The sequence below is a fragment of the Thamnophis sirtalis genome, unplaced genomic scaffold (assembly GCF_051295495.1).
Source record: "Thamnophis sirtalis isolate CommonGarterSnake01/CBP01778 unplaced genomic scaffold, rThaSir2_p1.2 scaffold_5, whole genome shotgun sequence".
Lineage (NCBI taxonomy): Eukaryota > Metazoa > Chordata > Lepidosauria > Squamata > Natricidae > Thamnophis > Thamnophis sirtalis.
Window position 1 is genome coordinate 3716539 of NW_028261385.1, and position 27569 is coordinate 3744107.

Sequence of the window (27569 nt, forward strand, 5' to 3'; positions counted from 1 at the left end):
GTATGCAGCCCCACACATTTCCTTGTGTAGCAGGAGACTCAGCAGGACTCGAGTCGGGGACAGTAAGAAGGAAGGAGGTGGAGAAGGTAGAGGAAAGGCCCTGGAGGGAAGGAAGGACAGAGCTGATCAACAAAGGTCAAGCGAGAGGGGAGGGGGGGAAAGAGTCAGCGGGATATAAATTTTTGCAAAAACCGGAAAAATAAATAAATAGCAGTAAATCATAATCATAATAATCATAATAATGGTCAGAGTAGTTCAGAGAAAGTTCCTTTCCTGGATGAAACTAATTGTTTTGTTATCTTTACCCACCAAAGCATTTACTTTGGTTTGTCGCCCGATCCACAAACACTTTCGAGGAGATGACATTACCGAATGGCAGGAACATCTGCATCAGCTCTGCGTCCCCAAACTCCTGGGGCAGATGGTAGATAAACAGGTTGCAGCCCTCTGGTCCTAGGGGGAAGGTGGAGGAGGGCAGAGAAAGAGGGAGGGAGAGAGGGAGGGAGAGAGAGAGAGAGAAGGGAGAGAGAGAGAGGTAAGACTACCAGAAAGTGAGGAGGTCCCAGTTGGGACAAAAGTCCAAACAAACTTTGGGGGAGGACGTAGCCCGAAGTCCTATACCTGTGCTCAAATTGTCTTTGCTTCGCACAAGTTGCTTTTGGAAAGTGAGGGGAGCCGAATGTCAACTCATAAAATTGCCACGGTGAGGAAACCAATTTCATTGTATTTATCTTGTACAATGACAATAAAGGCTATACTGAAATAGGGGGAGCGCATTCCTCGTATATCTTTGGCTAGAATCGGATCTCAGATTACTGCAGCAGGTAAGGGGCACCCCGTTGGAGAATGTGATTTAGACTGAGGGGAGGGGAGGAACAGAAGTAAAGGTCAGCCGTAATTCAAATGAGATTTAGATCTGACTGCAAAGCGGTATTGCCGAAATGGTGCTCCAAATAAATGACTGGATTTCTTTTGAAACTTGGCTTGAGGCTCATGAATCAAGTAGGGCATCTTTCGGAAACCTGACACCTGGGTTCTACTACCACAACTCATTCATTGTCTTCCAGAATTGGGTTCCCCAACCTTTCGAACCTCAGGGGCCACTTAATTCATAATTTTAAATAAATATGATCTAATGTGATCTGCCTAATGACTGGCTGGGTGGGTGTGGCTAGGTGGTCATGTGACTGGGTGGGCGTGGCCAAGTCAATGTCCCTCACATTAAGGGGTGCCTTGTCGGCCTCTACTCACCCCTCCCCTCCCATCAACCCCTCCCCTCCCTAATGACTGGCTGGGTGGCCGTGGCTAGGTGGTCATGTGACTGGATGGGTGTGGCCAAGTCAATGTCCCTCACATTAAGGGGTGCCTTGTCAGCCTCTACTCGCCCCTCCCCTCCCAGCCGCTCCTCCCCTCCCTATCCGAACTCCTTAGGGCCCCAACAGGAAGCAGTTGCTGGAGCTAAGCAGCCACTAGGAGAAAGAGTTGGCAAAACAGCTCAGTTCAAATTGGATCTGACCGAGAAGGAGGCTCAGCAGAAGCACCTCACTGAGGACTAGGAACATAGGCTTTCCAAGCAAAGGGAAGACGTGCGGGAGTGTAAGGCCAGGTACCGGCACCTGGAGGCTCAGTGGGCTGAGATGGTCAGCCAGTTCCAGGCCATCATGCAGTCCCACTGGAACGAGGCCCTCCGGCTCTTCTCCACCAGCAGTGCTTCCCTCCAGCCTTCGCCCAAAGCCCCCCACCAGGAGGCTGAAGCAGACCCCAAGTTGGAATTTCTGCCCCGCTCCGACCCTCACAAAAAGACCCCGAAGGGGGAGACTCTCTGTAGCACGTATCCAGCAAAGGGGGCCATAGTTTGAGGACTCCTGATTTAGTGCAATATAAAAAATGCAAATAATTTTTCTGCAGACCACCAAAATTTTCCCATGGACCACCAGTTGGTGACCGCTGTTCTAGAACCCTAAGTCTCTAAGAGATGAAGATATGAATCATCTTGAGGCAGAAAACAACGTTAAAATTTCTTCTTGATCACGTTGTTAAGATGGTCTGTAGGAGATCAGCTCAGTTCTGGCACCTAACAGAAGCCAGTGGTTTTAAAAAACATGTAGGAAAGGCTTCCCAATATGCATGAAATTATACGTCTCACTTTTTAACCCATGAGGAGGAAACTTGTTAGAAACCCCGGAATTACTGAGTTTTTTTAACTCTCTGTAGAGGGGCACAAAGAGAGCTATGCTGGGCTCCACTGACATTATCCCTGAGGGTTGATCAAATGCTCTTAGAAACAGTAGGGAGTATATTTCCCTCCTGGGAAGAAACAGAAAAAACCAGTGGAAGCAGTAGCAGGAGGAGGAGAAGGAGGGAGAAGAAGAGGAAGGAGAGGAGGAGGAGAAAAAGAGGAAGAGGAAGAAGAGGAGAGGAAAGAGGAGAAGAATAGGAAGAAGAAGAAGAAGAAAAGGAGGAGGAGGAGGAGGAAGAAGAAGCAGCAGAAGCAAAAGCAGATGAAAAGGAGGAGGAGGAGGAAGAAGAAGAGGAGGAAGAGGAGAGGAAAGAGGAGAAGAATAGGAAGAAGAAGAAGAAAAGGAGGAGGAGGAGGAAGAAGAGGAAGAAAAAGCAGCAGAAGGAAAAGCAGATTAAAAGGAAGAGGGGGGAGGAGGAGGAGGAAGAAGAGGAAGAAGAGGAGGAGGAAGAGAAAGAGAAGAAAAAGAAGAGGAGGAAGAAGAAGAGGAGGCGGAGAAGGAGGAGGAGGAGGAGGAGGAGGAGGAGGAGGAGGAGGAGGAGGAGGAGGAGGACAACAGCTATGGCAACAACAACAATGATGACTATGGGTTCCTTGGTGCTCTCTGAACTTTGCAGTTTCCTGCAAATGTTTCATAACCAAACTAAGTACCATCATGTGCTAGAAGGAGGGGAGGAAGAGGAGGAGGAGGAGGAGGAAGAAGGAGGAGGAGGAGGAGAAGAAGAGGAAGAAGAGGAGAAAAAGAAGAAGAGGAAGAAGAGGAGAGGAAAGAGGAGAAGAATAGGAAGAAGAAGAAAAGGAGGAGGAGGAGGAGAGGAAGAAGAAGCAGCAGAAGCAAGAACAGATGAAAAGGAGGAGGAGGAGGAAGAAGAAGAGGAAGAAGAGGAGAGGAAAGAGGAGAAGAATAGGAAGAAGAATAAGAAAAGGAGGAGGAGGAGGAAGAAGAGGAAGAAAAAGCAGCAGAAGCAAAAGCAGATTAAAAGGAAGAGGGGGGAGGAGGAGGAGGAAGAAGAGGAGGAGGAAGAGAAAGAGAAGAAAAAGAAGAGGATGATGATGAGAAGGAGGAGGAGGAGGAGGAGGAGGAGGAGGAGGAGGAGGAGGAGGAGGATGACAACAGCAACAATAATGAAGGGTTCCTTGGTGCTCTCTGAACTTTGCAGTTTCCTTCAAATGTTTCATAACCAAACTAAGTACCATCATGTGCTAGAAGGGGGAGGAGGAGGAGGAAGAAGAAGACGGAAAAAGAAAGAAAGAAGAATGATGAGGAGAAAGAGGGATGAGAAGGAGGAAAGAAGAAGAGGACGAAAGAGATGGAGACATCGTATTTCTTCTTTAAAAGTCCCCTTTGTTTATTTCCTGGTGAAGAGTTTGATTGAGAATAGAAAAATAAAACACCCTCTCTAAATATCCAGGTAAATTCCCATAATCACCCAACAAACGGGAAATTTAGTAAAAAAAAGTGGGGGGATGAATCTTCTCTCTTTTTCAGGAATATCAGGAACAGAAAAACCCAGCATCTCATCTCCAAGGACTTCTCTGAAAGTTGTCATGTTGCAATAGTAGAGCAGAGTTTCAGGAATTTCTACTTCCTGCTCCTTGGGATCTGAGAGGGAAGAGACAGAGCTCCCTGTAGGATAGCCTTATAAATGGGAAGGGGGACAATGAAGTCTCAGTAACATTATACAGCGCCTTGGAAAGGCCACCCTTGGAATCCTGCACCCAGTTTTGGTCGCCACGATGTAGAAAAGATATTGAGACTCTAGAAAGAGTGCAGAGAAGAGCAACCAAGAGGATTAGGGGACTGGAGGCTGAAACATACGAAGAACGGTTGCAGGAACTGGGTATGTCTCGTTTCATGAAAAGGACAACTTTGGGTGACATGATACCAATGTTCTAATATTTGAAGGGCTACCACAAAAAGAGGGAGTCAAACTATTCTCCAAAGTACCCTAGAGCAAGATAAGAAGAGATGTATGGAAGCTTCTCAAAGAGAGGAGCAACCTAGAACCAAGAAGGAATTTCCTGACAGTGAGAACAATTAACCAGTGGAACAGCTTGCCACCAGGAATTGTGGATGCTCCATCACTGGAGGTTTCCAAGAAGAGACTGGGCAACCATTTGTCTGGAATGATATAAGGTCCCTGGCTTGTGCAGAGGGTTGGACTAGGAGATCTCCAAGGTCCCAGTTCTCTTATTCTGTATTTTGATGCAGAGAATTAAGAGATGGGTTTTTGATGACATGGACATGACTGACATCTTTTGGTTCTCTCTCTCTCTCTTTTTCTCCCTTTTTTTCTCAATCTCTCTGTCTCTCTTTCTCTCTCTCTCTCCTCTCTCTCTCCCTCTCTCGCCTCTCTGCCTCTCTCTCTGTCTCTTTCTCTCCTCCCTCCCTCTTTGTCTCTTCTCTCTCCTCTCTCCCCCTTTCTCTCTCTCTCTCCTCTCTCATTTCCTCTCTCTCCTCTCTGTCTCTCTCCCCCCACTCTCTCCCTCTCTCTCTGTCCTCTCCATCTCTCTTCTCCTTCTCTTTTTCTCCCTCCCTCTCTCTCCCCATTCTCCTTCCCCCTCTCTCCTCTCTCTGTCCCTTTCTGTCTCCTCTCTTCCTCCCTCTCCCCCCTCTCTCTCCTCTCTCCCTGTCTCTCCTCTATGTCTCCCCCCCTCTTTCTCTCCTCCCTCCCTCTCTCTCTCCCTCCTCTCTCTCTGCTCTCTCTGTCTCTCTGTCTCTCTGTCTCTCTCTCTCTCTCACACACACACACACACCCCTCCAGTGGGCAGCAGAAGAAGGAACAAGAACCTCCGCTGATCTAGATGAGTCTGTTTTTTAAATGCTCTCGCTTTTTCATGGGGGCATAATTATAATGTCATAACACAGCAAATTACAACTTCGCCTTTCCTGTTAGAGCGAGGAAATCACAAAGGGGCTCCCCTCCCACTTTTTATGGGCCGTTAGTCATCCCTGGGCTGGCAAGTCAGTTCCGCCAAGTCAGGATTCTGACAGATGCCCATTTAAAGCTCATTAAATTCCCAGGTCTCGGGCGTGATTGAAAGTCCTGTTCTCTCGCTGCATTTCCGTTTCGGATTAATAGAAAAAGGGAACATGGATGAAGTCTTGCCAAGCAGAGATTTTTCCACAGTGTTTACAATGCTGAGAGCACGTGAGGACCTTCTGAAGGATACAAGGCTGTGGATTAAATTCTAAGGTGGTCGTTGTTAGTGGTGAAGTTGTACCCTACCCATCGTGACCCCATAGACGACGTTCCTCCAAGTCTTCCTGTCCTCCACCATCCTCTGGAGTCTATTGAAGCTCATATCTACTGCTTCAATGGCTCCTTCCAGCCACCTCATCTTCTGTTGTCCCCTTCTTCTTTTGCCCTCCATCGTTTCCAGCATGAGGCTCTTCTCCAGGGAGTCCTTCCTTCTCATTAGGTGGCCAAAGTCTTTGAGTTTCCCCTTCAGGATCTGGCCTTCTAAAGAGCAGTCAGGGCTGATCTCCTCTAGGACTGACCAGTTGGATGGCCTTGCCGTCAAAGGGACTCACATGAGTCTTCTCCAGCAGCAGAGTTCAAAGGCCTCCATTCTTTGAAGCTCAGCCTTCCTTAGGGTCCAACCTTCACAGCCATCCATTGCAACTGGGAAAACCACAGCCTTGACTATATGCACTTTTGTTGGCAGGGTGATGTCTCTGCTTTTTAGTATGATGTCTAGATTTGCCATAGCTGTCCTCCCCAGGAGCAAGTCTCTTTTAAGTTCTTGGCTGATGGCCAGGCACTCTCTGCGTCCAACTGATGTTCTCTCCTCTCAAACAGTCTACTTAATTAATGCAACAGAATACAATAACAGAGCAACAGAGTTGGAAGGGACCTTGATGGTCGTCTGGTCCACAAATGGCTGTCCGATCTCTTCTTTAAAAAACCTCCCTTGATGGAGCACCCACAACTTCTGGAGGCAAGTCGTTCCATTGATTAATTGTTCTCACTATCAGGAAATCTCTCGTGAAAGATGGGTCCATAATTGGGTCATTGAAAGGAACAAGTAGACCATGGTTCAATCCATTCAATTCTGAACACTGTATCTTGTTCTCCAACAGCTATTATGGTTCAAATGAGATCGCCAACATGCCCCAAGGAACATTGCCTACCTCCAAAAAAAAAAAAAAGAATCTCCTGGAGTCACAGTGGAGGAATCTCTTGGTGACTTCTGATACCAGGTAGTCAGAGGTGGGTTCCTACCAGTTCGCACCTATTCGGTAGAACCGGTTCGTCAAATCTACCGAACTGGTTAGAAGAGGTTCCACCAGTGGACATGGAAAGCAGGCCACACCTACAGAAGAGGTTCCAACAATTTTTTGAAACCCACCACTGGTCCTTGGATATGATTATTCTACACTATCATGCTCATATCTATAAAACTCGGTGCCTCTGTGAAAGGTAAGGATGACGACTGCATTTGTGGTGCAATCAGAACATTGCATGTCTTGAAGTTGTTTTAACGCAAACCAAAGATGCCTTTTAAAAAACAAGTTTACATCATACTCGTATGCATGCCAGTGCTGTGTGTGAGGTAACTTAAGGTGGTTCTGACAAGTGTCATCGGCATCTTCATATCCGGTTCCATGGGTGGCAAGCCACTCCCATCCGGTCACATGGGTGGCAAGCCACTCCCACAAAGGAGGCCACACCCACAGAGTAGGTTCGAACAATTTTTGAAACCCACCACTGCAGGTAGTCAAGCTGGTGTCATCACCAAGATGAAGTTTTGATCACTATGATGTAAAAGAAGATGTTGAGATTCTGGAAAGAGTGCAGAGAAGAGCAACAAAGATGTTTGGGAGACTGGAGGCTAAAGCATACGAAGAACAGTTGCAGGAACTGGGAATGGCTAGAGTAATGAAGACCAGGCGTGATGTGTTAGCCATCTTCCAACATCTGACGGGCTGCCACAAAGAAGAGGGAGGGTCAACTTATTCTTCAAAGCACCAGAACTCAAGACAAGAAGCCATGGGTGGAAACTCATCAAGGAGAGAAGCAACATGGAACTAAGGAGAAATTTATTAATTAATCAGTGGAACAACTTGTCTCCAGAAGTTGTGGGTGCTCCATCACTGGAGATTTTTGAAGAAGAGACAGGACAGCCATTTGACCAGATAGTACTATATAGGGCAGGGATGGCAATCCTACGACATACTTGCCACAGGTGGCACGCAAACCCCTCTTTGCGGGCACTCGAGCCGTTGCCCCAGCTGAGCTCCATTGTGCATGCACATGTGCCTCCTGCCAGCCAGATGATTTTCGGGTCTCTGCCACACATGAGTGGTTGCGCGCACATTGCATGCACAGGCACATGCGTTTGCGCATGGATGGGGCATTCGCCCCCCCCCACGGCCCATTTTTGCTCTCAGGAGGCTTCAGGGAGGCCTACAAGGCCCAAAACGGGACACAGGGGGGCGAGGTTTGTGTGTGCATGCACGGGGGATAGGGGAAGCACAGGGGATTCACACCCGCGTGCGCAGGGGTGTGTGTGTGCCATCAGTGGGTTAGAAGATCCCCAAACTCCATTCCAACTCTGTCATCCTTTCATCCTGTTAATTCGATTCTGTTAAATTTCTAGTCTACATCTTCACAGGGTTAAGAGTAAATTGTTTTTGGTCTTTTGGGTTTGAACAGGTGTTGGAAGAAGTTGCCAAGTTTTGAAGGGAAATCAAACATACAAGAGGCAACGTATAGTATTCTGGGATTATCGCACCATCCATGACCCTGGGGGAGGAAGGTCAGTGGCGAATAAGGAAATTATGTGGGTGGACAATGAACCAAAGGATCAGACAGAGCATCAAGTTGGGAGTGTTATTTAAAAGGAAAAAAAAATTAGATGTAATTGGAAGTCCACAAAGTTTTCGGGAAAACTTCTGGAGCCTTCAACCAGCAAGTTGTCCTCTTCTGGCCTACACCTTTGCTGGATGTGACTAAACTGATGTCAGTTGGAGAAAACGTCAATAGAATTAACAAAATACATGTGTGTCAATGGGATTATAATAATGGGAGCATTATTCAGCACCAATTTATTTATTAGGGATTATAATAATGGGAGCATTATTCAGCACCAATTTATTTATTAAGCCGGGAACCTGGCTTTTGTATTTCTCATGCCATGCCACCTTTGTTCATTCTTCTGAATTATTCCCTTTCTCTCCGCATCCATCTTCCGCTTATAAAGAAAGAATATCAGCGTGTTGGCAAAAGGAACAGTTGAAAATGAATTCACTTGTCTAAAAAATGCTGTAAGTTCTGAGGGTTTTTTTTAAAAAAAAGTCCTAGAGAAGAAATGTACTAAGAAATTCTCTTTATACCAGTTTTTCTCATAGAGTTCCTATCCTTTGATAAACTTCATAGGAATACTTTTGTGGGTTTTTTTGGGGGGGGGGGGGAGATTTAACGCCCAGAGAGATCCTTGGTGCAAGAATTCAGTGCATTTCGGTTTCCTCTTCTTCTCGGTGAATCCAAAATATTGCTCAGTGCTCGACCCGTCCAGATAAATCAATACTTTTCACACGAGGCTGTAAAACTCATCAGCTGAACTATTTCAGTATTTGTGGTTTTCTCCACACGTGTCAATTTACTCAGATATTGATTGCAATGGACAAAAATAATAATAATAATAATAGATAGGGGGGGAAAATCCATCCACAGATGTTCCAGTGAGAAGAACGTGGGAGCTCAAATGACAATAGGTGTCTCTTAAGAAGACCATAGGAACCTATTAACAAAAGCAGACTATATTCAGAATAACAGAGTTGGAAGGGACCTATTCCTCACCATGCAAAACTGATCAATATCTTTGGTTGACTATTGTCTTCTGCGAGGCCAACCCATTTGGTGAGTTCATCCTCAGGTTGAATATACAAAATGAAACTCAGTGCAGAGAAAAGTGAAATCCTACACTTGGGCAAGAAAAATCAAAAGGACACATTTGGACTTGGTGAAACCAGGTTTAATAACTGTGAGAGGGATCTTGGCCTCTTAGTGGACAACCAGCTAAATAGGAGCCAGCCGTGTGTGGCAGCAGCCAAAACAGCCAATAAAATCCTAAGTTGCATTAACAGAGGGATGGAATCAGGATCAAGGGAAGGACTCATACCACTCTATAAAACCTTAGTAAGACCACACTTAGAATACTGCATCCAGTTTTGGTCATCACACTATAAAAAAAGAGGTTGAGATTCTAGAAAGAGTGCAGAGAAGAGCAACCAGGATGATTAGGAGACTGGAGGCTAAAAGATACGATGGATGGTTACAGGAACTGGGCATGGCTGGTCTAGGGAAGAGAAGGACCAGGGGAGACAGGATAGCAGTCTTCCAATATTTGAGGAGCTGCCCCAGAGAGGATGGGGTCAAGCTATTCTCCAAAGCACCCGAAGGCCAGAGAAGGAACAATGGATGGAAACTGACCAAGGAGAGATTCAACCTGAAAATAAGGAGAAGTTTCCTGACAGGGAGAGCAATCAACACATGGAACAGAAGTTGCCTTCGGAAGTTGTATGAGCTTCATCCCTGGAAGTTTTCAAGAAAAGACTGGACTGTCAGCTGTCAGAAATGGTATAAGGGCAGTGACAGCTAACCTTTTTGTCATCACGTGCTGAAATCAAAGATGCTCAAGGCGGCTGGAAGGATGGAGGGTTGGTGGGAGGAAGAACACAAGGGAAAGAGAACATTTGCAGGAGATCAGAGGAGGGAATCAAATCCACCTTTATGAGATTTCTGTCCTGGCGTTGACATTTACCCAGCTTCAAGAGAACTGGGCATGATCAGATTGCGTGAGACTCATCCCACGTTTTGTGAAAGGAAATGTGACAGGTATATTGTAGGTAGGTAGGTAGTAGGAAGGTAGGTAGGTAGATAAAAGGATTAGATATGGTAGATATAGATAGATGTTAGAAAGATGACAGATAAGATAGGAGAGGATAGATAGATAAATGATAGATGATAGTAAAATGATAGATAAGATTAGATAGATAGGTAGATAGGTAGGTACGTAGGTAGGTAGGTAGGTAGGTAGACAGGCAGAGATAGATGGATAGAGATATGGATGGATGGATGGATAGAGGGATAGATAGATAGATAGATAGATAGATAGATAGATAGATAGGAGATGATAGATGATAGATGATAGATGATAGAGGATAGAGGATAGAGGATAGAGGATAGATAGATAGATAGATAGATAGATAGATAGATAGATAGATAGATAGATAGATAGATAGATAGATAATGGATAGATGATAGCTAGATATATATAGATATTGGGAGACAGATATAGACAGACAAGTAGATAGATAGATGGATGGATGAATGGATGGATGGATGGATGGATAGAGGGATAGAGGGATAGATAGATAGATAGATAGATACAGACAGACAGACAGACAGATAAACATAGACAGACAGACATAGACAGACAAATATATAATGGATGGATGGATGGATGGATGGATGGATGGATGGATGGATGGATAGATAGATAGATAGATAGATAGATAGATGATACTGATGGAGATGGATGGATGGATGGACGGATAATCAGATAGTCAGACAGACAGAGATATTAGGAGTGCAGGTATGAAGGAAGATAACTGAGAAAAATGCAAGCGTTCATGAATTACATTAATTTTCTAAGGAGAATTAAATCACAGTTCAAAGCTGGTTAGCCCAGCAGGGGCACCCATAAGGTGAAATAGAAGAGGAATTATTCAAAACGAAACCCAACACAAAGGCTAAAAGGGATTCTCTAACCACGGGGGTCGAAGCCCCAAGGAAGCCCCCATCCAGTGGCTTCTTCACAAGCCCACCTGATCCACTTTGAGAGTGTTGCCGGAGGGGGCAAAAATGCGGTGGGCTCTAAACTTCTCAAGGATAAGGAAGGTCGGGGAGAAATCCCACCGTAGAAAAAAGGACACATTTGGATAAAAGTGGATCAAATAAGCAGTGGAACTTTTAAACTTCTCTCCCTTCTGCTTGTGGTCCTTGAATTATGCATTAACCACCCTCTTGAAAAATAAGGACTCCGTCTTTTGAGCGGATCGCTGTCTCTATTCTGAGTCAGAAATCCTCTCAAGGTGTACATACAGCTATAGAGTTCAAGAACAGGAAGATTTAGCCTATTTTCCCCTGCTCTTCTCATCTCATTTTAACGTTCCTGTCTTTTGACACCACTAGCTGGATACAGAAGGAAGATAATCCAAGACATTTGAAGAATATCAAGTTGTAGAAGATGGGCAGTTCATCCTTTCTCAGTTACAACTTGCAACAGTTTCATTTTAGTGACATCTATCTATCTATCTATCTATCTATCTATCTATCTATCTATCTATCTATCTATCCATCATCCATCCATCCATCCATCCATCCATCCATCATCCATTTATACCTACCTACCACACACACACACACACACACACACACACACATCTATCTATCTATCTATCTATCTATCTATCTATCTATCTATCTATCTATATCTATCACTCTACCAATCTACCTATCTACCTATCTACCTACCTACCTATCATCTATCTATCTATCTATCTATCTATCTATCTATCTATCTATCTATCCATCCATCCATCCATCCATCCATCCATCCATCCATCATCCATTTATACCTACCTACACACACACACACACACACACACACACACATCTATCTATCTACTATCTATCTATCTATCTATCTATCTATCTATCTATCTATCTATCTATCCATCCATCCATCCATCCATCCATCCATCCATCCATCCATCATCCATTTATACCTACCTACACACACACACACACACATATCTATCATCTATCTATCTATCTATCTATCTATCTATCTATCTATCTATCTATCTATCATCTACCTATCTACCTATCTACCTACCTATCTACCTACCTACCTATCATCCATCTATCTATCTATCTATCTATCTATCTATCTATCTATCTATCTATCTATCTATCATCTATCTACCATCTACCTATTTACCTACCTATCTATCATCTATCTATCTATCTATCTATCTATCTATCTATCTATCTATCTATCTATCTATCTATCTATCTATCTATCTACCTACCTACCTACCTACCCACCCACCCTATCTATCTATCTATCTATCTATCTATCTATCTATCTATCTATCTATCTATCTATCTATCTATCTATCTATCTATCTATCTATCATCTATCTACCATCTACCTATTTACCTACCTATCTACCTATCTACCTACCCATCCACCCACCCACCCACCCACCCTATCTATCTATCTATCTATCTATCTATCTATCTATCCATCCATCCATCCATCCATCCATCCATCCATCCATCCATCCATCTATCTCTCTACCTATCCATCCATCCTTATGATCATCCATCCATCCATCTCTCTCTCTCTCTCATCAATCTATCTGCCTATCTATCAGCGTGTTGACCCCAACAATCCGGGTCCTCATTTTACTGACCTCAGAATGATGGAAGGCTTGAGTCAACTTTGAGTCAGAACAAACTGCTGGCAGTGAGCAGTGTTAACCTACAATTCTGCATTCTAATTCCTGTGCAACCACGGCTCTTATAAACAACTTACCATCTTCCCTTGATTTACTGTTGAGTTTGGCCACCTGTAATAAGATGCCTCTTTGCCTCTGACACCTGGATACCTACAATACTCTACGGCAGTGTTTCTCAACCTTGTCAACTTGAAGATGTCTGGACTTCAAGTCCCAGAATTCCCCAGCCAGCATTTGCTGGCTGGGGAATTCTGGGAGTTGAAGTCCAGACATCTTCAAGTTGACAAGGTTGAGAAACACTGCTCTACGGGACGGCGGTGGTCCAGCCTTGTTTCTGAAGCTACGGAGAAAGTCCAAGCAGTGGTTATTTCAGCATCTCAAAGACTCACCTTCTCTCTGTTGCTGTGGTATCATGGGAGGCGGCTGTGGGAAGGCTTGACCTATCTGACCATAGGCCGCAGGATAAGCAGCTAGAGGGGGGGAAAGGAAGAAAAGTAGAATTTAAGGTCCTGGCAGAAGCAAGAAGGGAAACTTCTCATCTTCTCAAGCAAGAATTCAGTCCCATCGGTCAGAAACAGCCTTTTGCAAGAGCACCAGAAGATCTTAAAATATAGGAAACCAGACCTCTTAACATTCAACGGTGGAAGGGAGGAGATAGAACAGCTCTGAAGATCTAAATAAAGTCCAGCTTCCAAAAAAAGATGCTTTTTCCAAAAGGCAACTGGACTTTCTTGGTTTATTTCCTCTGAAAACATTTCGCTTCTCATCCAAGAACAATCATAGCTGGAAGGGACTTTTGAGGTCTTCTAGTTTAGCCCCCAGTTCAAGCAGGAGAACCTATACCATTTCAAAAAGTTGTCCAGTCCCTTCTTAAAGACCTCCAGTGATGGAGCCTCCACAACATCTTGTCAGGAAGTTTCTCCTTAATTTCAGGTTGCTTCTCTCCTTGATTCGTTTCCATTCATGATTTCTTGTCTTGCCCTCAGATGCTTTGGAAAATAAGTTGACCCCCTCTTCTTTGTGGCAGCCCCTCAAATATTAAAACCCAGCTATCATGTCACCCCAAGTCCTTCTTTTCTCTAGACTAAAGGTAAAGTTAAGGGTTCCCCTCACACATAAGTGCTAATCATTCCCGACTCTAGGGGGCGGTGCTCATCTCCGTTTCAAAGCTGAAGAACCAACGCTGTCCAAAGACATCTCCATGGTCATGTGGCCAGCATGAGTAAATGCCAAAGGCGCACGGAACACTGTTACCTTCCCACCAAAGGTGGTCCCTATTTTTCTACTTGCATTTTTTACCTGCTTTCAAACTGCTAAGTTGGCAGAAGCTGGGACAAGTCACGGGAGCTCACTCCGTTACGCTGCACTAGGTATTCGAACCGTCAAACTGGCGACTTTTCTGATCGACAAGTTCAGCATCTTAGCCACTGAGCCACCGCTTCTAGACTAGCCAAACCCAAATCCTGCAACCGTTCTTCATATGTTTTAGTCTCCAGGCCTTTAATTATCTTAGCTGATTTGATTTGATTTGATTTATTGCATTTCTATGCCGCCCTATTCCCAGAGGGAATGCTCTTCTCTGCACCTTTTTCCAAAGTTTTGACATTTTCCCCCCCTAATGTGACCAAAACTGGATGCTAGTATTCTAGTTGTGGCCTTACTAAGGTTTTATAAAGTGGTAATCACTTTAGAAAGTATTAAGTAGTTCTTTATTTTTTTTAAATGCAGCAGAGGAAGAATGGGAGGGAATGTAAGAGTAGGAAAGAGGGGAGGAATCGGAAGCAATAGCAATAGCAATAGCAGTAGACTTATATACCGCTTCATAGGCCTTTCAGGCCTCTCTAAGCGGTTTACAGAGAGTCAGCATATTGCCCCCAACAATCTGGGTCCTCATTTTACCCACCTCGGAAGGATGGAAGGCTGAGTCAACCCTGAGCCGGTGAGATTTGAACCGCTGACCTGCTGATCTAGCAGTAGCCTGCAGTGCTGCATTTAACCACTGCGCCACCTTGGAAGAAGGGGGGAAGGTTAAAGGGGAGGAAGAGTAAGGAGAGAAGGGAAAGGAGAGGTGGAAAGAAGGAAGGAGAGAAGGAAGAGAAGAAAGCGGGGTAGGAAGGAGGGAGGGAAGAAGGGAGGGAAGGAGGGAGGGAAGGAAGGAGAGAAGGAGAGAAGAAAGGAAGGAAGGAAGGAGGGAAGGAAGGAGGGAATCTAAGAGAAAGGAAAGGAAGGAGGGAAGGAGGGAAGGAAGGAGGGAATGTATGAGAGAAGGAAAGGGGGAAGGAAGGAGGAAAGGGAGGGGGAAGGGAAGGAGAAAAGGAGAAAAGAAAGGAGGGAAGGAAGGAGGGAAGGAGAGAAGGAGGGAGGGAAGGAAGGGGAGTGGGAGAGAAGAAGCGAGGGAAGGAAAGAGGGAGGGAGGGAGGGAAGAAGATGCCTAACTTTTGATGTCTATAACGATTTTGTTATTATGGAAATGTCTCAAAATGTAGTCAAATGTAAAGCAAAACAGTGGTGGATGTTGTATTGTCTTTTGCAATCTATTGGCTGTTGTATTTTTCTTTTACTAATAAAAAACAATTTTAAAAAAGTATTAAGTAGTTATAAGGTGCTAAGGATTTATAAAGCGGTAATTTGTTTAAGGAACTTGAGGAATGAAAAGCGAATTTCTTGGATGAAAAGCAAAATGTTTTCAAAGTGAAAAAGCAACACGCAAAAGAGTCCAGTTACCTTTTGGCAAAAGCACTTTGGGGACAAAAATGAGAAGCTCCGTAGACATTAGATGTTCAGCTACCATGTTTGTGCATATCATGTACTTCAAACGGTCATTTCGGAAGGGTGAAACTTATTGCACTGACAGGTTTGACGGATGGGAGGAAAAATACATGAATGATAAGGAGTCGCAATAGCCAATTTCAACAAGTTCAAGGTGCAGAAGATAAGACCAGGTTGTACTGAGGCATTTATTTTATTTTATTTATTTATTTATAAAATTTATATGCCGCCCAATCCCGAAGGACTCCGGGCGGCTTACAAAAAAGAGGAAGAAAAAAAGACACATTAAAAAACACATAACCCCCCAAAAAAACGGTTTAAAATAGCAACACCTCATACGTTCATTCTAATTGGGGCTGGACCTCAACAGTGAGGTCAACAGCCCCAGGCCTGCCAGAACAGCCAGGTTTTTACAGCTTTCCTGAAGGCCATGAGGGTGGGTAAGGTCCGGACCTCTGGAGGTAGCTGATTCCAAAGAGTCGGAGCAGCCACAGAGAAGGCTCTCCACCAGGGGCCCGCCAGCCGACACTGTCTGGCTGACGGCGTCTGAAGGAGGCCCAATCTGTGGGATCTTACTGGCCGCTGGGAGGTATGTGGCTGTAGGCGGTCTCGAAGGTACGCTGGCCCTAAGCCATGTAGGGCTTTAAAGGTAATAACCAACACCTTGAATTGCGTCCAGAGACCAATTGGTAGCCAGTGCAGCTCGCGGAGGACAGGTGTAACGTGGGTGTACCTCGGTGCACCCAATATCGCTCCGCGCGGTCGCATTCTGGACTAACTGCAGTCTCTGAATGCTTTTCAAGGGTAGCCCCATGTAGAGCCGATTGACATCTCAAGCAGGGGTTAGATTCAGCCGGTTCAGACCGGTTCGGTTGAACCGGATGCTAATTTTACATCTGGTTTGCTGAACCGGAAGTTGCAAGAACTGGCTGGCCCTGCCCCTCGCCTCCAAGGAGTCTCCACCTTGGATGCAAAGTTAAGTGCAGGTCCCGCGTGGAAGCTCTGGGAGGGCAAAAAACAGGCCTCCCGGAAGTTCCAGAGGTCCGGAAACAGGTCTATTTCTGGCCTCCAGAGAGTGTCTGGAGCCCAAGGGAGGCCGTTTTTACCCTCCCGGAGGCTCGAGCAAAGGCCTCTGGAGCTTGGGGAGGGTAAAAATGCCTCCCTACCATGGTACAGGAGGCCAAGCAGGCCACGCCCAGCCAGCAACTGGGTAGAGAACTGGTTGCTAAAAATTTTGAATCCCACCCCCTGATCTCAGGGTCCTTTGGAGGAAAGAACAAGACTCCAATGGTTTACGCATGAAAAAAACACAGAACTCAAATATCCTTCCATTCAGGTTTCATTAATAGCTGCCCAGGCATTCTCCACCTTGTTCTCTTGCAATGAGATGTCAGATGGTCTCCTCCTGAGGCTTCCTTTCCTGCTCTAGCCACACCTTGGGATTTTCTAATGGCCTCCTGTCCAAGTACACTCAAGATCGTTCGTGGTCATCTGATCATCAGCCAATATTGGCTAGATGCAGGGGTGACATCCTCCCGGTTCGGCCGAACCGGCAGGGATGATTGGCATCAGTTCTCCGAACCAGTGGCAAAAATCCCTGGGGGCCCCGCCCATGCCCGCTGGGTCGCCCTGTCACCATTCACCTCTTCGGGCTGCTCGATCCGCCCACCCAATCTGAACATTTCTCCCTCCGTTCACAGCAGAGCGGCTGCAGCCTGTCCCTTTAAGGTGGACCCAGGGAGGGAGGGGGCTGGGGGGGGAGGACCATAAAGGAAGCAGCAACCTAGGTGGCACAGTGGTTAGAGTGCAGTACTGCAGGCCACTTCAGCTGACTGCTATCTGCAGTTCAGCGGTTCAAATCTCACTGGCTCAAGGTTGACTCAGCCTTCCATCCTTCCGAGGTGGGTGAAATGAGGACCCAGACTGTGGGGGCAATATGCTGACTCTGTAAACCGCTTAGAGAGGGCTGAAAGCCCTATGAAGCGGTATATAAGTCTAACTGCTATTGCTATTGCTATTGCTAACTCTGCTGTGAACAGAGGAAAAAAAATTCGGATTGTCTCTGCCACAGAATTCAACATTAAATGCAGCAGACACAATCCAAACATTTCTCCCTCCGTTCACAGCAGAGATGCTGCAGCCTGTCCCTTTAAGACGGACCCCGGGAGGGAGGGGCCCGGAGGGGGACAACCATAAAGGGAGCAGCAGCTCTGCTGTGAATGGATTCATACACACATTTCCCCCCCCCCCGCTTACTGGGTTCTGTGGGCGTGGCTTGGCGGTGGAGGCATCTGACTGAGTAGGCGTGCCCATGAATGACATCGAGTTGGTCACGCCCACTCAGTCACAGGACCCCGCCACCAAGCCACGCCCACAGAACAGGTAGTAAAAAAAAATTGAATTTCACCACTGGCTAGATGTTGTCATTTTTACACCGTTGCCAAGAAAACGACACGGGCATCTCCCTGAGGTCTCTTGGAGATAAGCTTGATTCAAGAAGGTCCTTATCTTTTATCCTAAACCTTGCCTGATACCTGTTCCTCAACAGGTTACATCAGCTTGACCCTTTTTTTTGCCTGACACATTCTTGTAAAAATGGTAGAGGAATGCAGATGGTACAATTTGAGACGGTTTCCCCCATCTGACCCCCTCTCAATGTAGCTGGGCTGCAAACCGTGGAATTTTAGTACATAGAGATGATGATGATGATGAAGAAGATGATGATGGAATTAGCCAATCCCAAAACATATCTGGGGCACATCTCAACTCGATTTGGCTTAATTTAGATCTTCTGCCTTACCTAAGTAAGAAGAGAAGCAACATAGTGTGTAGGGTTAGACTTTTTCAAAATTGGTGCTCAGCAGAGATCTTATATATAAAAAAACCTTCTCGTTCCCAAAGAAGCCTACAACTCTCATCACTCAGGATAACAATCAAACAACAGAGTGGGAAGAGACCTTGGAGGTCTTCTAGTCCAACCCCTGCCCAAGCAAGAAATCCTATCCCAGACCAGACAAGTGGCTGTCCAGTCTCTTCTTAAAAACCTCCAGTGATGGAGCATCCACAACTTCTGGAGACAGGTTGTTCCACTGATTAATTGTTCTCACAGTCAGGAAATTTCTCCTTAGTTCTAAGTTGCTTCTCCCCTTGATTAGTTTCTATCTGTTGCTTCTTGTCCTGCCTTCAGGTGCTTTGGAGAATAGCTTGACTCCCTCTTCCTTGTGGCAGCCCCTGAGATATTGAAACACTGCTACCACATCACCTCTAGTCCTTCTTTTCATCAAACTAGACATACTCAATTTCCTTCAACTGTTCTTCATATATTTTAGCCTTCCATCCCCTGGATCATCTTCATTGCTCTTCTCTGCACTCTTTCCAGAGTCTCAACGTCATTTTTTACAATGGGACAACCAAAACTAGATGCAATAGAACAGAACAGAAGAACAGAGTTGGAAGGGACCTTGGAGATCTTCTAGTCCAACCCCTGTTCAAGCAGGAAACTCTATCCCATTTCAGACAAATGGTGGTCCAGTCTCTTCTTGAAAACCTCCAGTGATGGAGCACCCACAACTTCTGAAGACACTGATTAATTGTTCTTACAGTTAAGAAATTTCTCCTTAAGTTCTAAGCTGGTTGTCACCTTGATTACCATATTTTTCGGAGTATAAGACGCTCCGGAGTATAAGACACACCTTAATTTGGGGGGAGGAAAATAATAATAAGAAAAACTCTGCCTCTGCCGACCAGCATCCATGGTATTCAGCTGACACATGGTAACAAGGTCAGCCAATGAATAGGCATAGCAACTAAGTCAGCCAATGAGGGCTATTTGGACTCTGAAATTTGCTGTGTGAGCAACAAGGAGACAGGAAGGATCCTAGCTGAGAACTGAAAGTGAAACTGCTTGTATCTTGCTTGTATTTACTGCTACCTTGGAAAACCTGCTTTTGGTATTGTATTGTATTGTATATTATTATTATTATTATTATTATTATTATTATTATTATTATTATTATTATTATTATTTTGAACCCCGCTTACTTGAGGGTGCTTTCTTTTTTTTTCTACAGTTGACAATATACTTGAAGATTGCTTTTTTAACATCCCATAGATCCATCTTATCTTACAATGGTCCTACTTCTTCTTCCCTCCCTCCCTCTTTCCTTCCCTTGTTTCTTCTCTCCTACTCCCCTTCCTTCCCTCCTTCCTTCCTTCCCTCCCTCCTTCCCCTTCCCTCCTTCTCTCCTTCCCTCCTTCCTTCCTTCCCTCCTTCCTTTTCTCCTTCTCTCCTTCCTTTCCCCCTTCCTTTCCCCCTTCCTTCTCTCCTACATTCCCTCCTTCCTTCCCTCCTTCCTTCCCTCCTTTCTTCTCTCCTTCTCTCCTTCCTTCCCTCCTTCCCTCCTTTCTTCTCTCCTTCTCTCCTTCCTTCCCTCCTTCCTTCCTTCCTTGAGGGTGCTTTCTGAATGTGATTGCTGCTGCAAATTCTGACCAGCCAGGTCAGCTTCAGCACTTATTGCAGCCTGATTCAGCACAGCTGATTGGCGGGTGGATCAGACTGCCCGAATACCCCTCCAATCAGTTGTTCCAGGCTGCAGGGATTGCCACAGACCATCGCTGCCTCCATGCCTCGTGTTTTTGGCCTCGGGTGGGGCTGGGTGCGGCTACATTTGGTGTATAAGACGCACCCAAATTTTCACCCTCTTTGTTGGGGGGGGGCAAGGTGTGCTGTATACTCCGAAAAATACGATAGTTTCCATCCATTGCTCCTCATCTTTGTTGCTCTTCTCTGCACTCTTTCTAGAGCAGTGGTGGCGAAACTTTTCATCACCGAGTGCCCAAAACAGGAATGTGTGTGCATGTGCGTGCATGTGTGCACCCTGGAACACCAAAAATCCAAAGACCAGCTGACTGGCGTGCACATGTCTGCTTTTTGGGCATTTTTCAGGCTGTTTTCAGGCTATTTTGAGTCATTTTTTGGACTGTTTTTGGCCCGAAAAACAGTCCAAAATCAGCCTGAAAAGGGCTCAACAAACAGTGTAGTTTTGGGCCATTTTACAAGCCATTTTCAGGCCCAAAAACTGCCCCAAAACGGGCAGAAAATGGCCCCGAAACAGCCTGAAAACAGCCTGTTTTTGGGGTGTTTTTTTGGCAATTTTTAAGTCATTTTCTGGCACTCCGGCGCCCGCGAAGACCTGTGTGCAATGATGCCAGTGCTCACAGAGAGGGCTGTGCGTGCCACCACTGGCACACATGCCATGGGTTGGCCATCCCTGTTCTAGAGTCTCAACCAACTGGGACCCCAGCCGATTCCCCTGGATCACACCCAGGTCTAGGAGACTCAATTGAATCTCAGCGCCTCTGAATAAGAGAGACCTCAGTACGGCCAACAGCCATCGGAAAGAAAGGCTCCTTTGATCTCAAGCAGAATCCAGAATAATGAACCCTTGGGGTTCCCAGCAGGAAGCAGGAAGGAAAGAAAGAGTAAGTCTCTATTTGCATACTTGGACTTTAATTAAGAGATGCAACCCTCAGAATCGAACATCTCAACATGACCTACCTGTCAAGCCGGACACGCAATTAAGAGAGGGAACGAAACACCAACCAAGACAGATTTTAAAATTTACATGTCCAGATCCCCACACTGAAAAAAATTCCTCCCTGCACAGCAAGAACTAATGATTGTCCGTTGCGCCACAGGAAGCGAACTAATTGGTTGGAGCAACAAGCTGGACGTGTTAGGTGTACAAGGATGTTGAAACGCCTGTTCTGAACCTTTTTCCTGCAATATACGAGTGAAATTGTGGCACGTTCTCACCGAGGGCCACAAAGGTGAGGTGGAAACGTCGCACGCACCACACTCCGGAAAAGCCGAACTTCCGGGTTCTAGCGTTCATGTGTGCCCAACGATCAGCCGGCTGGTGTGCATGCGCAGGGCGGTTTTCGGTACTGCTGAACGCACGAAGGACAGCTGATCGCCGTGCGCACCAGAAAGCCAGAAGACAAAGAGGAAATGGGTTCAGCATCACAGTCTCCTCCTCCTGAACTCATCCCTCCAGTGGTGGGTTCCAAATCCTGTTCCAACCAGTACAGCCTGGAATCATCCATATGGATGCGCCGAGCGCCTGAACACATGCGCGCAGTGCCCGCATGCATCTTACTGCCTCCACAACGCTCCAGCTACTCAGCGGAGCATCACGCAGGCGCTGTACGCACCGCGTGCCTGCACAAAAGCGCCAAAGACTGAAAAGACCGGTAAGGAGCTCAGGCGGGGCAGGTGGCCCTCCAGAGCACCGTACCGGAACGGTATCCAGTACACCTGTACCAGGGCGTACCGCCTGCAACCCACCACTGGATCCCTCCCTCTTCCTCTCCACAAACCCCACTCCCTTCTAGCACTGATGATGTTACCCAGTTGGGTCATAAAACGTCTGCAAGAAAACAACCAAGTTCAGAGATCACCAAGTCTCCTCCTCCTCCTCCTCCTCCTCCTCCTCCTCCTCCTCCTCCTCCTCCTGCTCTTTTTCCACAAACCCCACTTCCTCCTAGCACTGATGATGTTACCTAGTTGGGTCATAAAACGTATGCAAGAAAACAATCAAATTGAGAAATCACCAAGGACTAAAGAGTCTCCTCCTTCTCTTCCTCCTCCTCCTCCCCCTCCTCCTCCTCCTCCTCCTCCTCCTCCTCCTCCTCCTCATCTTCCTCCTCCTTTCCCACCAACCCCACTTCCTCCTAGCACTGATGATGTTACCTAGTTGGGTCATGAAACGTATGCAAGAAAACAATCAAATTGAGAAATCACCAAGGACTAAAGAGTCTCCTCCTTCTCTTCCTCCCCCTCCTCCCCCTCCTCCTCCTCCTCCTCCTCCTCCTCCTCCTCCTCCTCATCTTCCTCCTCCTTTCCCACCAACCCCACTTCCTCCTAGCACTGATGATGTTACCTAGTTGGGTCATGAAACGTATGCAAGAAAACAATCCAATTGAGAAATCACCAAGGACTAAAGAGTCTCCTCCTTCTCTTCCTCCCCCTCCTCCTCCTCCTCCTCCTCCTCCTCCTCCTCCTCCTCTTTTTCCACAAACCCCACTTCCTCCTAGCACTGATGATGTTAGCTAGTTGGGTCATGAAACGTATGCAAGAAAACAATCCAATTGAGAAACCACCAAGGACTAAAGAGTCTCCTCCTTCTCTTCCTCCTCCTCCTCCTCCTCCTCCTCCTCCTCCTCCTCCTCCTCCTCCTCTTCTTCTTCCTCCTCCTCTTCCTCCTCCTCCTCCTTTCCCACCAACCCCACTTCCTCCTAGCGCTGATGATGTTACCTAGTTGGGTCATGAAACGTATGCAAGAAAACCTCCAAGCTCGGAGAGCATCAAGGACCCTTCGTTTCAACCCTGAGCTACAAATATTCTCCTCTTATTGGTCAATTTAAGGAATAAATGCCTGCCCCTTAAGACCCAGCACAGATGTTGCCCCCTGGCCTGCCGAGACGCAATGGGCGTGCGGATGAGATGAGCCATGGATGTGACTTTTCTAAGCCCCCCCGACCCCACGAGGAGTGAAAGTGAAAGGGTTATTGGGGGAAAGTGTTAATACTAACGACCTGCGTATTGCTGTACTCCGGCGTATGCTTGCTGCAAAGGATCAGCCGTGGTTGGGCTTTGTGCTGCGAAGACACAAGAGAGAGAGAGAGAAAAAAGAAAAAGGAGGTTGAAAGACACGCCAATATCTCCGGGAAAGAAAACATAACACATCTGGCAACATCAGTACAGCAGAATGACAGAGTTGGAAGGGGTCGTGGAGGTCTTCCAGTCCAACCCCCTCATCAGGCAGGAAACCCTATAACATTCCAGGCAAATGTTAATTGGCAGCGATTTTATTTCTTCTTCCGTAGTTTCACTTAATAGATGGGTTTTTTTAAATAGAAATTTATTTTTGTTACATAGGCAACATAATCACATAACAATAGAAAAAGAAAGGCAGAGAAAACACACACACACACACACACACACACACACACACACACAGAGAGAGAGAGAAAACAAAGCCCATCATCCCATACAGTATGTCATTTGATTACAGGTGTTTTAACCTTTATCATTCTTATACATTCATCGTTTCATTTAACAGATTATAATTTCGTATCGTTTCTTATTCCCCTGCCTGTAGCAATCCATCCCTACTACGTTTCCCCCCACACACACACACCGTATCTCTCTGTTATATATTTAATAGACACCACAATAACCTAGGATTAAAAAAAAAACCATCATCACATGCAGCATGTCGTTTAGTTACAAGTGTTTTAACATCTACATCTTCGAATAATATTTACCGTCTCAACTGTTTCATCTAGTATAACTAAAAGCCTCATTTTCATTCTACAATATATATTCAGTTAACATTAGCATTATTGGGGTTTTAGATGGGTTTTGTTGTCCTGGTCGCTCTTGTCCCTCTCTGTTCTTTTTTCTTTGCTCCTTCTCTCTTTCCTATTTTCTCTCCCTTCCCTCTTCCTTTTGTTGTGTATCTCTCTCTCCTATGGCTTCCTCTTCTTGTCTATCCTCTTTCCCCACTCTTCCTCTCATAATCCAAAGTAATGATCCTAAAATTGTCCTGCTTTTTCTATGGAATCCTGGCTGTGTCTTTCCTCCATCCGGGCCACCAGTTTTCCCTCCGATATCAGCAGAGGTGGGTTCCTACCAGTTCGCACCTATTCGGTAGAACCGGTTCGTCAAATCTACCGAACCGGTTAGAAGAGGTTCCACCAGTGGACACGGAAAGCAGGCCACACCTACAGAAGAGGTTCCAAAAATTTTTTGAAACCCACCATTAGTCCTTGGATATGATTATTCTACACTATCATGCTCCTATTTATAAAACTCAGTGCCTCTGTGAAAGGTAAGGATGACTACTGCGTTTGTGGTGCAATCAGAACATTGCGTGTGTTGTTGTTTTAACGCAAACCAAAGATGCCTTTTAAAAAACAAGTTTACATCATATTCTTATGCAGGCCAGTGCTGTGTGTGGGGTAATTTAAGGTGGTTCACACACACAGATTGACACAGAGAGAGAGAGAGAAAGAGAAAGAAAGGAAGAAATAAATAAATAAAAAAAGGAAAAAGAAAGAAAAAGAGTGAGAGAGAGATGAAAGAAAAAAGAAAAAAGGAACAGAGAGACAAAAGGAAGGAGAGAGAGAGAGAGAGAGAGAGAGAGAGAGAGAGAGAGAGAAAGAAAGAAAGAAAGAAAGAAAGAAAGAAAGAAAGAAAGAAAGAAAGAAAGAAAACACATGACTGGCAATCCACTCCCACCAGGTCACATGGCCAGCAAGCCACTCCCACAAAGGAGGCCACACCCACAGAGTAGGTTCCAACATTTTTTGAAACCCACCACTGGGTATCAGCCATCTAAAATTTACTCCATTCTGGATGCAACAGGACAGAACAGAACAGAATAACCAAGTTGGAGGGGTCCTTGGAGATCCCTTGTTCAGGCCGGGAACCTGAAGGAGGTCACATTTATATCAACACTAGCTGGATCCTTGTGCTTTGCTACAAAACCATTCACAGGCCGGATGAGTCATGCACTGGCCACACCTATATAAGGAAACTGGCAGTTGGAACAGAGTTCCTTTTAGATGGGGAGGGGCAGTAGAACGTCTGACTCCTTAGCATTGGAGCGTGTTAATATAATACTGTATAAGAAATAACTGATGATCTGATGGTCATTTCCAAAAATCTTTTTCTTAGCGAGCTCATAGAAGTCAAGCGGAACATACATGCCAAATTTCAAGTTTGTAAGCTTTACAGTTTTGGAGATTTGGTGATAAGTGGGTGGTATTTAGCTTTTATATATACATATAGATTTTAGGAAAGGTGGTTGTGAGTCTTATTTATTAGATTTGTGGATCTAATAGAGTCCAACATTTGCGACGATGTAGAAATATAATCAGAAAAGTCGAGGGAAAGCTAGTTATGAATAAAGAGCAGGTTTTCAAGCGCTGTAAGTTTGACAAGAAATAATTCCGAAATGACATTGATATAAATCTACATATTAAAATATCGCACGTCAGTCTGAAAGTTTTTAAAAAAAATATGTTGAAATAAATCAGCATTAAAATAAGATTATGGCACAGTAATTGGCAATTTTAACCAGCATGATTTGAATGACAAATTGCACATTACAATAAGTTTGACAAATCTACACGTTATAATCTCAGGCTAGGAGAAACCCAGACTTAGGATGTGGCGTGCAAAATGATATTCATAAAAAAATAAAATCCGCATCAAGTTAAAATCTCTGTCGCCTTTTAAAATATGCAGCTCGTTTTGACGTTGATACATAAGCTCATAACTTAATTTGCCCTTCCTTCGTGAAAGAAATTATTTGTGCTTTTCAGTTAGAAACATCGAAAATGCTGGCAGCTGTTATCCCAGCTGATAACTGGGCTTGCCCTGGTATTTATTTATCTCAATTCTGTATTAGACAGGAAAACCACGATTTCGTTGAAAATATCCGGACTAAATGTAATTTCTTTTTTCTTATTCTTTTTTTCCCTTCCATAACATCTTACAATCATCAGATAAACATCTGATGTGTTATGTCATCGTACCTGTACATATCAATCTTATTTCGCTTCTCTATTTATATACGCATTTATCGACAGTTCTATACGTTTCTCTATTATTTCTCGGCTGAATTAATTTTATTCCTGTTTTGCAACCGTTTGTAACAATTATCCCATATTTCATAATATTCAGACTCTTCTTTGTCTTTTAAATTTAGTGTTAACTCGTCCATTTCTGTCATTTCTAATGTTGGATTTTTCCCCCTTACCAGAGGGAGCCCCCTTGTGGAGTACTGCGACGCCGTTACCATGGTGACTCAACTGTGCTGTACAGTAGAAGCCATTTTATGGAAGTACAATAGAAGCCATTTCTTTCAATAGAAGCCGTTTCTTTCCAAACTTTTCGCTTTTCATCCAAGAAGCTTCTTCCATTATAAATGAACTGAAGAAATGAAGAAGCTTCTTGGATGAGAAGCAAAATGTTTTCAAAGAAAAAAATCAAGGAGACATAGTGTAAATTCCCCTACTTGAGCAGGGGACTGGACTAGAAGACCTCCAAGGTCCCTTCCAGTTCTGTTCTGTTTTGTTCTATTTCTACTCTATTCCACCCCACTCCAATTCACTCCATGAGACTCCACTCCAATACCCTACCCTACCCTACCCTATCCCAAATTTTCTATTTCTATTTCTCTTATTTCTATTTCTAATTCTAATTTTATTCTTTTCTGTACTTTTCTGTTCTATTCTATTCTCTGTCCCATATTTTCTATTCTATTCTATTCTATTCTATTCTATTCTATTCCTATTCCTATTCTATTCTATTCTATTCTATTCTATTCTATTCTATTCTATTCTATTCTATTCTATCCTATCCTATCCTATCCCATCCCATCCCATCCTACTCTACTCTACTCTACTCTACTCTACTCTACTCTACTCTACTCTACTCTACTCTATTCTCTACCCCATATTTCCTATTCCTATTCCTATTCCTATTCCTATTCTATTCCATTCCATTCCATTCTATTCCCTTCTCTACCCCATATTTTCTACTTCTATTCTATTCTATTCTATTCTATTCTACTCTATTCTATGCTATTCCATTCCATTCTATTCCATTCTCTATCCCATATTTTCTATTTCTATTCTATTATATTCTCTACCCCATATTTTCTACTATTCTATTCTATTCTATTCTATTCTATTCTACTCTACTCTATTCTCTACCCCATATTTTCTTTCTATTCTATTTATCCCATATTTTCTATTCTATTCTATTCTATTCTGTTCTGTTCTGTTCTGTTCTGTTCTATTCTATTCTCTATCCCATATTTTCTATTTCTATTCTATTCTCTACCCCATATTTCCTATTCCTATTCCTATTCCTATTCCTATTCCTATTCTATTCTATTCTATTCTATTCTCTACCCCATATTTTCTATTTCTATTCTATTCTCTACCCCA

General features: G+C 44.7%; 1 protein-coding gene across 13 annotated transcripts in view; it reads right to left on the bottom strand.

Annotated features, from left to right (window-relative positions):
- Nucleotides 1-27569, bottom strand: part of CELF4 (CUGBP Elav-like family member 4) — an 861219-nt gene that overhangs the window by 50422 nt on the left and 783228 nt on the right. For 4 of the 13 annotated variants that reach the window (XR_015696625.1, XM_087715270.1, XM_087715262.1 and 1 more), the window contains 3 exons: nt 23139-23204; nt 13166-13246; nt 310-453 (listed from right to left, as the gene is read on the bottom strand). Coding sequence is in view for 12 of the 13 variants with exons in the window: in XM_087715270.1 (XP_087571396.1) it covers nt 310-453; nt 13166-13246; nt 23139-23204 (291 nt within the window). In the remaining variant the exon portion in view is untranslated. The remainder of the gene's footprint in view (nt 1-309; nt 454-13165; nt 13247-23138; nt 23205-27569) is intronic. The other 9 variants (XM_087715271.1, XM_087715269.1, XM_087715267.1 and 6 more) reach the window with 5 other exon arrangements.